General features: G+C 43.3%; 3 protein-coding genes across 3 annotated transcripts; 2 read left to right on the top strand and 1 right to left on the bottom strand.

Moving 5' to 3' along the window:
* The first annotated feature begins 244 nt into the window (after window positions 1-244).
* On the top strand, window positions 245-1,602 carry LOC129581705 (DBH-like monooxygenase protein 1 homolog). Its single transcript, XM_055472919.1, has 6 exons — window positions 245-334; window positions 443-497; window positions 558-682; window positions 951-1,010; window positions 1,089-1,222; window positions 1,401-1,602. Exons 1-6 carry the CDS (start codon window positions 266-268, stop codon window positions 1,600-1,602), a joined length of 645 nt encoding a protein of 214 aa, XP_055328894.1. The 5' UTR covers window positions 245-265.
* A 569-nt stretch (window positions 1,603-2,171) lies between these two features.
* On the top strand, window positions 2,172-5,558 carry LOC129581700 (DBH-like monooxygenase protein 1 homolog). Its single transcript, XM_055472913.1, has 14 exons — window positions 2,172-2,511; window positions 2,651-2,812; window positions 2,889-3,098; window positions 3,284-3,370; window positions 3,438-3,626; window positions 3,798-3,900; window positions 3,975-4,070; window positions 4,152-4,225; window positions 4,299-4,353; window positions 4,454-4,578; window positions 4,648-4,707; window positions 4,765-4,898; window positions 4,964-5,177; window positions 5,240-5,558. The coding sequence occupies exons 1-14, from the start codon at window positions 2,245-2,247 to the stop codon at window positions 5,330-5,332; spliced, it is 1,869 nt and encodes a 622-aa protein (XP_055328888.1). The 5' UTR covers window positions 2,172-2,244; the 3' UTR covers window positions 5,333-5,558.
* A 406-nt stretch (window positions 5,559-5,964) lies between these two features.
* LOC129581976 (atrial natriuretic peptide receptor 1-like) lies at window positions 5,965-9,798 on the bottom strand. Its single transcript, XM_055473311.1, has 13 exons — window positions 9,670-9,798; window positions 9,552-9,602; window positions 9,275-9,454; window positions 8,891-9,096; window positions 8,559-8,823; window positions 8,319-8,486; window positions 7,884-8,217; window positions 7,358-7,706; window positions 6,737-6,956; window positions 6,544-6,679; window positions 6,428-6,476; window positions 6,200-6,338; window positions 5,965-6,142 (listed from the first exon to the last, which is right to left on the bottom strand). The coding sequence occupies exons 1-13, from the start codon at window positions 9,742-9,744 to the stop codon at window positions 6,107-6,109; spliced, it is 2,208 nt and encodes a 735-aa protein (XP_055329286.1). The 5' UTR covers window positions 9,745-9,798; the 3' UTR covers window positions 5,965-6,106.
* Between the last annotated feature and the right edge of the window lie 6 nt (window positions 9,799-9,804).

The following is a 9,804-nucleotide window of genomic DNA, read 5'->3' as shown; positions in this document are numbered from 1 at the left end:
GAACTCACTTAAAGTGCGTAACGAGTGGGCCTAGTAATTGTTAAAATGTAGCATTGTGATCAGTTAGCGTTAATAGCGCATGCTTAATTTATTCGCCAGCATTTGCCGACAATTCGGGAATGAAATTTTTCTTAACGGATCAGCTGAGGGAGTATGATTCTGGAACATTGATAACCGGCATCCTTAGTTTAGACTGTAAGCAGCATTGGCCTTTAGAATGCAACCGATAAGAAAATATTTAATATTATTTGCTTGTGTAGTTACGATGACCTTACCGCCGGGTCAGAAAGTGTTCAATATTCAAGGACATTGCCTGGAGTTTTGTACCAATTCGGTAAGACTGGGGAGCTGAATTCCGTCAGTTTCCATTACGCATAACATTTCTATTACGTGCACAGGTGTAGCGCTAACGATGTACAGATTATCTGCATAACCGTTTCAGCTACCAGAGAAAGGCATAACCATTTTCTCCAGCACGATTCACATGCATACCCGTGGTATGTAAATGGGATTGGCATTAGAATATTATATAAACAGGATACAAGCTTGGTCGACAGGTCTGAGTGGCGTGGTGCGACATTTGCGTGGTTCTCAGGAGCTGCCGATCATTGATATTAATCCTACTTACGATTTCGACTACCAGACAGCCCAACCGGTTCTTCCATTCCGAAAATTCTTACCGGTAAATTAAGTACCCATTAGCCATCACCAATTAAATCAGCATGCCGGTGCACGAATTCATAATGCCGATTACATTGCCTGTTGTACCGGTACCACATATCGATTACGATTAGTAATGTAAATTAAGCGTATTACTGTTTCAACTTTTGGACTAATAATCAATACGCGCTGTTCATAGAGCCTCAGCTTCTGCTTTAATATTCGAAACTAACACTTCTTTAAAGGTATAATCGAGCTTGCAATGGAAAATATTTGAATATTTTATGCAGGGCGATCGGATTATTATGGAGTGCAATTTTACCACGGAGAACGACATTCAACCTGTCTTTGTATGTTAACCCGAAACTGAAATTGTCGGTGGATAATCAAGTATCCGTGAAGTTGTATAAGTGGGATTTTTTGTGAAGGGCGGTGAAGGGTCCATGGAAGAGATGTGCCTGGCTTTTCTCATGTACTATCCAAAAGCCGGACTGAAAACCTGCGGAACGAAATTCCGTGCTGCAGACTACTTGGCTATGATGGCACAACCAAGGCCCAATCAGTACGCAACAGCGTACTTAATTTGCATAAAGCATTATAAACCCTTTTGTACCATAAACAACAAATAATAAAATGCCAAAAAATAATTAAATTATACAATAATAAGATAAGTACGTTAAAAAAAAGCGATTTAACTTTAACATAACTATAATTTTGTAATCGACTGTACTGTTGTTCAGACCCGCCTTCCTGCCTAAATTGACTCCGGAAATTGCAGAAATCCTCAAGTCGGGTACCAGCGAAAAGAGCGATGCTCACCGATCCATCGTGGAAAACATACAGCCGCAGGCGCAGAAGTACTTCAGCTCGCGCACCTGGAGCGAAGAGGACGCGAAACCACTGCATGATTTCTACACGAGGGGCGTCAATTACTGTACATGAGCATATGCATGTCGCAGGTACGTGACGATAATGCGAGCCAATATACAATGCTTAATTGTTGCCTTCCTTTACGTGGTAATTTGCGGTAGGAAACGTCTCGAGATCGATGACGGATAATCCGCCCGTGATTGACCGATGGGTTCCCAAGAGGAGCGATTCCTGCGAGCTGCCTTAATAGGGGTGCAATTTACAATTGTTCTTATGTGTGTAGCTTAAATAATTCCGATGCAGAAAGTATAGTTTTATGCCTATTTCGCTTTGGTGCATCTGTGGTGTTTTGGTGTGCACTTGATACTTACAACGGAAATACTGGTTTTCATTTGCATTTTAAAGTTCTCATATTCACCATGTATTCATTTCCAAATTACCAATCTATATAGTGGCTCAGAGCTGTTCAAACCTGGCAAGACATGGATTAAAGCCAAACGTATTCATTCAGAAAACAACAATATAAATACCGGGTTATTTTCTACAGACAATGCTTTATCTAGCTTTAATATCCGCAGGCGTAAGTTGTTCTTGTGCTTTCATTGTAAGCCATCTGGCAGGAGAGAACGGACAATCCACAAGCGTTTTTAGTATTATTTTTTATTCCACGCGTCGGCAGTTTTGGAGCTCGGTCGAAAAGCGCAGCGTCGAAAAATGCATGCACTCCTCTGCTGTGTGTTCCTCTTGATGCTGCATGTCGGCCACGCTATCGAATTGATCAACGTCCGCCGAACAACAGGCCCCGCCCCCGACCGCCCAGTGGAGATCAGCTGGGGCACCAATGAGACGCACATCGAAGTACAGCTGTCTTATCCGACACAGGGATGGCTGGCCATGGGATTATCACCCGAAGGCGGCATGGACCAATCGGATGTACTGTTCGGATACGTCGACGATCTGACCAATGAAGTTATCGTTCAGGTAAAACCGCCTTGCGTAACATTACCAAAAGTATACTTTTGAAAGCGCGAAAGGAATTACAGTTTATTACCTAGTTCACGGTAGGAAAGCACGTAAAAGCTTGTGAAAAATTATATTTTGTGAAATGTTTCAAATTTAGGATCGCTATTTACAAGCCAATTTGCTGAAAATGTCGGTGAACTTAAGTCTGGACGAGCAGCAAGACTGGCAAAAGATAGCCGGTTCCAAAAACGGCACATACACCGTGATCCGCGCCGTGCGTCTTCTGAAGACCTGCGACAAAGCCGATCACCCTTTTCGTGTAAGATTGTCGTTTTTAGTTAGTGACTAGACTTGGTGACGAATGTCGTCAAATATGTTCGTCGGCATTTGTTCAGGATGCTCTGCAGCATGTCATCTACAGCCTGCATACCAAACCGCCAACCACTCCCACTGCGCACATCACTAAACATACGTTCAAATATTCGACAAATATCAACTTTGTGGGCGCCAGTAGCACAGCGGAAGGCGATCGGACACCGGACGGGAAGAGCGCTTTACAGCTAGATGGAGCGGGGAGCAAAAAGCTACAGTTCACTATCGGCAATGTACGTATTCTGTAAACACGAGTTAAAATATCTGTAGTTATTTTACCGGCAAACAAATCTATCCGATAGATTTGTACATACAATACATAGGTATAATACGAGCGCAAATTATCAAGCGGAATTGAAAATCCTATAAAAATTACTTACTGGTTTCTGAGATGTTGTCAATACACTTTTCTTGGCAGGTTTCAATTACGGGCGATTTGGATACGGTGTACTACTGTGCAGTACAGAAAGTGCCGACGCTGGATAAAAAATATCACGCTATTGCGGTATGTTGCACCCAGGAATTCTTTGATTGATTTTAGATGAGATTGATTTTAATTATGCCCTTTTCAGACCCAACCGTTGCTGGACAAGGAAAATTTGCCCTACATCCATCACATGCTGGTATATTCGTGCAATGATATTCCTAAAGATGAACCGGAACTGATCAAGGGCAAATTTCCCTGCAGTCCCACTGATGGTTCGACGTTCATGATGAAGTACTGCCCTAACCTACTGGGTGCCTGGGCCATGGGACAGGCTGTGAGTGCTTAACATGCATCACTAACTTCCTTGTTCAGCTTGTAATCCGTTGTTACGAATAAAACAAAGAATTTGCGAAAGAGGCAACTAGTATGTGAGGCCGTGAGCGCCCGGAAATTTCTGGATGCGTTGAAGTTATCTTGTTCTGAATAACTCTGCTTTTGTTAAAAGGACGTTAATCCGTATCCCAAAGAAACCGGCCAACCGTGGGGACCGGAAATGTCGGGGAAATATGTGCTTGTACAGTTGCATTACAACAACCCGGAACGCCGATGTATGTATGGGATATGTCGAGTGTATTCACAACAGAACTGATTCTGACATTGGCGCTGCCTTTCTGCGCTGCAGCATTCGTTGACAATTCGGGAATGATCTACCATTTAAGCGATCAACTGCGCCAGTACGATATGGGAACACTGATGACCGGCTTGCTTGGATTAGACTGTGAGTTCGAGCAAGTATTTGAAAAATTATGAAAGACACACATTCCCGCTGTAGTTTTCTTTTATTAATTTCTTTCTGTAGTTACTATGACGTTGCCTCCAGGACAGAAAGTCTTTACTGTCCAAGGACAATGCGTGAATAATTGTACCGAATTGGTAAGTACACCCGGCAGCGTTATTCAGTAGTCACTGGGAATTCAATTTTGCTAACTGTGCCTTTTTTGTGTAGTTTCCCAAAGAAGGCATCACAATTTTCTCCAGCGTTATTCACATGCATACAAGAGGTATACATATTCGCCACACCTTTGGGCAACACTATTCTATTAGCAACACTATTATTCATACAGTATTTTATTGAGTTTAGTGATATTCATTGTTCGCTAGGTCTGAGTGGCGTGGTACGGCACTTCCGCGGCTCCAAAGAACTGCCACTCATTGACGCTAACCTGAAGTATGATTTCAACCTCCAAGCAACGCGGCCTGTCATGCCGTTCAGGAAATTTCTTCCTGTAAGTGCACCAGACAATAGGCACATGTCTTGGCATACTGTTCGCTCTATTGGCTCTATTTTCTTTCAGGGTGATCGGATTGTGGTAGAATGCAATTTTACCACGGAGAACGATATTCAGCCCGTATTTGTATGTTGAAATTCGAAATGAATTTCCAAACTGCAAATTTTTTTTATTTTGTTGAAGGGCGGAGAGGGTTCTATGGAGGAAATGTGCTTAGCCTTCCTCAATTACTATCCTAAATCCGCGCTAAAGGTCTGTGGAACGCGATTTCGTGTTCCGGATTATTTGGCCTTGATGTCGCAGCCCCGCCCCAACCAGTACGCCAATCACATAGTAAAGAACAAAACAGCATTCACAGCCCTTTCCTTTGTAATTCAAATAGATCGGCGTTTCGACCAAAACTGACGCCGGAAATGGCGAATATTCTCATGAGCGGTACCAGTGATCTGATGCCAGCACGCCGCCTTATGGTCAAACACCTGCAGCCGCAGGCGCAAAAGTATTTCAGTAGCCGCACGTGGAGCGAAGCCGACGTCAAACCGCTGCAAGATTTCTTCACCAAAGGCGCTAACTACCTGGGTATCTGCAATGTACAGGTGCGGAATAGCTACCGTTAGAAAATTTTCGAGGATAACCGGAATGACGGTTGACTTTTCAGGGGATTCTGACACCGATTCCTAATGACAATCCGCCGGTGTTTGAGCCGATGGGTTGCAAAAGACACCGATACATGCGAATAAGGGCACTTTAGTGAGTTGAGATCAGCATGAACGCTCATTTGACGGGTATATTGAATCAAGCACATTGTATGGCTTTCATCGAAGAATGCATCATATTTTTGTAACGTTTTAAGAACAACATTTAAATAGCGTGACTTCTTCCTTGTAAGCGCGTTTAAAGTTTTCACATATCCAGTAGACTACAAGTGGGCCACAAATTCACAACTCACCTTTTCCGAGTCACAGACATATACCGTGATATGGTTAAGCATAAGGTGCATGACTGTTAACCTGTGAAGATTACTTTATGGCCGAATTATTTTAAAACAATTAGCAATATAAGTACTAAACTGGATTAATTTCATCATCTCAGAGTTAATTAATATGTCAGTGTTATGTAACATCTCAGTGTTATGTAATTTCATCATCTCAAAGTTTAACATGAAAGGTTAAATATCATGACCAAGACTTGTGCCATCATACGAGTACTACCATAATTTCTATTTTACATTTATCTGCAACTAATGTACTCGTACAAAGTAAAGTCAAGCAGCTGCGCTCCATGCTAAACTTTAAGAACTGTGACATGTTGCCTTTTATTTCGTTTACCGTGTGTCGTTCTGTACTTGTATCGTTTCTTTACTAACAGACCAACCCTTCCGAGCTTGCTGTGCCGCAAATAATTAATTAAGTTATTCACAAACGTTCAAAAATCGAAGCCATAATGTCTGCCGTGACGATTTCTAGTGAACTCCAAATTAATTCTTGAGCGCCTATTCAGGCAACTCTGCCATACAAAATTTTGGTCAATCCAGATAAAACGTCCGCATTTCACCTTTGCCCTACAGATGAACGTGTCGGAAAAAAATTGTTCCTAAAACATTGCTGGCGTAATGTACCTTGATAGAAACCGTGCCACGAGGGCGGACACGCAGTCCGGCACATGCCGCCAAATCAGCGGCCGTCTCACTAAGATGTATAAATCCGCCAGTACCGCTGCTATCCATACGCGAGGCGCAGTTGATGGTGTCACCAAATCTATCAAAATAACGAAACACGATGTTAATAAAACGTTTTTCTTAAACTTACTGTGATAATTGTCAGGGAACGGTCAGCAACAAACTTACAAACAGTATCGCGGTCGCTTCTGTCCGACGATTCCAGCCGCAACTGGTCCTATTACGGGTTCAACCGATAAAAAATACATTACGTTTTTTACTAAAGATTGCTTTTTCTTGTGCACCGGAATCGATTCCACATCGTAGCTGGATTGGTCCGTTAAAATACAGTTTCAGAAAGAGCGCACGGAACTGCAGCGCCACTCGGCAGATTTCTTCGCAGTGCCGGTGACCGTTGCGATCTGGCACTCCGCTAACAACCTGTAATTGTTTACTTCTTATTAAATCTTGTAATCTTTTAAAAATATTAGTGGTTACCATATATGTTACTCCGATGGTCTCCATTTTGTAAGCATCGAAAGAGCGCAGCGCCAAGTCAAATGCCGTGTAGACTTTATCCAGTAGCTCAGTGAACCTGGCGACGGAGTCCGTAGCTAAAACCTGCTCGTATCCCAGAACGGAGCAAAACATAACCGTGGCGCTGTCGTAAATCTCTGGCGTCACGAAAATACCACAGCGCAACCGTTCGAACACCGACCTGCCAAATGAACTTAACTATTAAAATTCCAAAATTTTGTTTGCAACGTTTTTTCGATTGTAACGTTAAGCCGGTAGACCAGCTGATCAATAATTTAATGGAGATGTCGAGGCCCAGTTTAGTCACAAAATCAAACCAGGTGTTCCAGCCTACACCTAGAAGCCGGTTTTCGAGCCACGATGCCACGGTTTTTGAACACTTACTCTCACATGCTCTTACAATTACTGCATTAGTACTTCTATAAACAAAGAATAAATTGGTTGCGTAACGAGCAATAAAAGTTGTGGTGAAAAGACCATACCCCCTGAAATTGTACAGAGTACGTACGGTCTGTACGTGCACGAACACCTTGTACATTCAAGAAAGCGTTAGCGTTGCAGAACTTGGTAATATGTACGTACTTTGGAAAGATCTCTAGCAGGATTAAATCGCTTTTTCGTTTTTCGGCTACATATTCTTGGGTGCGCTCTGTGACCAAGTGTTCCAGCTCAGCGTGATAGCTGGCCAGGCGTTTGATCAAGCGATCAATCAGGGACGCTGCCGTGTCTAAACTCTCCACTTGTAAGATGTTGCTGATACTTTGTTTAATCTGTGCGATTTTTGGCCGACATTCCGGCTGTTCGTCCCAACACTGCTGCATTAGTCTGACTAGTCGGTCTGTCTGTGCGGAGCCGGTCAGCACCGGCACGAACGGACGGCAGGGAAACATGCGGTCAGCTGCAGTGGTTTGTTTGACCTTGGTGATGACATCTGAAAGGATCATCGAAAACATACTCTGGGAAATTTTGCAGTTAGCCTTACTCCTGATAATTTGTAATGGTTTTCCAGGGATCACGTAAATATACAGCGTAAATTATTCATTTATAATGTGTATCTGACTAAAGAATGTTATTAAAATTTAATTAAAAATATTTAACAATTTTCTACCGAGGGCTGCCAAGCGAGAGATGTCAGCCACCGGACCCAGCGTAAACGGTCCAAGTTGATAGAGAATCTCATGGGTCATAATGCCCAAAGAATAAATATCGGAAGCGGCACTCTTGGGCTTGTCTTTCCGCAGTACTTCTGGTGCGGTCCACAGGAGCTTTCTGGCATAGACCACATTTTGGTTGGCACGCGCACTAACCCGTAGCGAAGCACCGTTGATTTTGTCGTTCAAACAGTCGCCGATGCGTAGTGAAAACCATTGGTTGAGTAAGCATTTGGTCGACCGGAGACTGCCATGAAAATGCAGCGCCGATTTGTGGAGGAAATGCAAACCCTGTCGGCAAAATTACACAGGTGATGTTAAAACTGATTTTTCTAGCAAAAATTTTAGCAAAGAAATAACTGTGCTTTCAGATAATTTAGGGAAAATTTTACCAGGGTTAAATCGGTGATGAAGGACAGCATAAGTTCACTGTCCATTCGATGGGCATCCGCTAGGAAATCCGCCAGGGAACCTCGACTCACATAATCCTCCACTATGCATGGTTTTTCTAAGCATAATCCGAATGTTGCGTTGATATTAGTGTGACGTAGTCCCCGCGCCTAAACTAGGTATACTGTACTTTGGCTTTTAAAATGAATGTTTCATTCTGGATGTGAGATTGAAGTGCGTACCGTGCTCATAATTTTCGATATTTCACTATACGACATCACCCGCCCAGTGGCAGGGTAATCCATCTTCGTGATCCAGCATTTGGTACTCCTCAATTTCGCAGTGCGGCCGACATTGCTCTTCACGGCGGAGAACGATGATGGCACGCGTAGCCGTTCGGCAACATGGCTTTTGGCTACTGAGATTGGCCATTCGTCGTCAAATGCCAGTTCCCGGGGTGAGATGATCCACCAGGCATCCCCGCCGTACTCCGTGCCACACTTTCGCCTTTAAAACAAAATTAATGTTTCAGTTTTAAGCATTCATGAAATGGGCAATGGGCAGCGAGTTTCACCGGGCAGCGTAAAAAACCGCTATGCCGAACAATAAGGTAATCCCTATCGCGGTTATGACGCTGCCATAGGTCACGGAGTGATCCAAACATAAATCGTTGCGGAGACCGCATTTTGGCCGATCCAAAGGTGCGCTCCCGTTCATCCAGATAAAGCCCGAATCGGTGCTGCCTAAGATCTTGTCTTTGCTGTTCATTGTGAAAAGCACCTAGGAAAGACAGCCAGCAACCGCTTAAACTTGATTTGATACCATTAATCCATACATTTATAGAAATTATTTTTCGTGCAGATTGCTGAACAATGTAGAAAATTTACGTAGTGTGCAAGTGTTTGTTCTGCGATTTATATTACAGAAAAAGCGTTTTTACAGGCAGATATTAAAGTACCTTGAAAACGCTGGATGCTGCATCAAAACCTAGTATCTGCACTTCGCTGACGCGGAGGCCTTCACTGTACCGTACGGTCTTCGAAGCCAGGTCAAATGTCGAGTTAGCAAAGTAGTGGCGAAACAACCGTCCGCTGATGGTGGTCATGCCGGCAAAGCGTTCATAATGTCGATCGTAGGTCTGCAAATACCTGACTATAATTTCTGGAATTTGCTTGAACCGTTCATGAAATTTATTACTGTAGCGGTTAACGGCTCGACCAAGTTGCACCACTGACCTTTGCTACGCTTTCCAGTGCTTCGAGACAAGAAGCAGCAAACTGGTTACTCTGGAAATAAAATGCAGGTTTCTGAATGGGATTGAATATGTCGGCGATAGGTTACATAATGGTGCACCTCCATGTCACGATCGGCAATGTTAAACAGCTCCTGACGGCGTTGTTGAATTTTCTGCATCGTTGTGGCTACCATGGTCCAGTTGGGAAAGGTGGGTTGAATAATCAGCGTGCTCTGCAATGCTTTAAGTGTTTT

The sequence above is a fragment of the Paramacrobiotus metropolitanus genome, unplaced genomic scaffold, assembly GCF_019649055.1.
Source record: "Paramacrobiotus metropolitanus isolate TYO unplaced genomic scaffold, Prichtersi_v1.0 Parri_scaffold0000006, whole genome shotgun sequence".
Lineage (NCBI taxonomy): Eukaryota > Metazoa > Tardigrada > Eutardigrada > Parachela > Macrobiotidae > Paramacrobiotus > Paramacrobiotus metropolitanus.
This window is presented reverse-complemented; position numbering and strand designations above follow the sequence as displayed.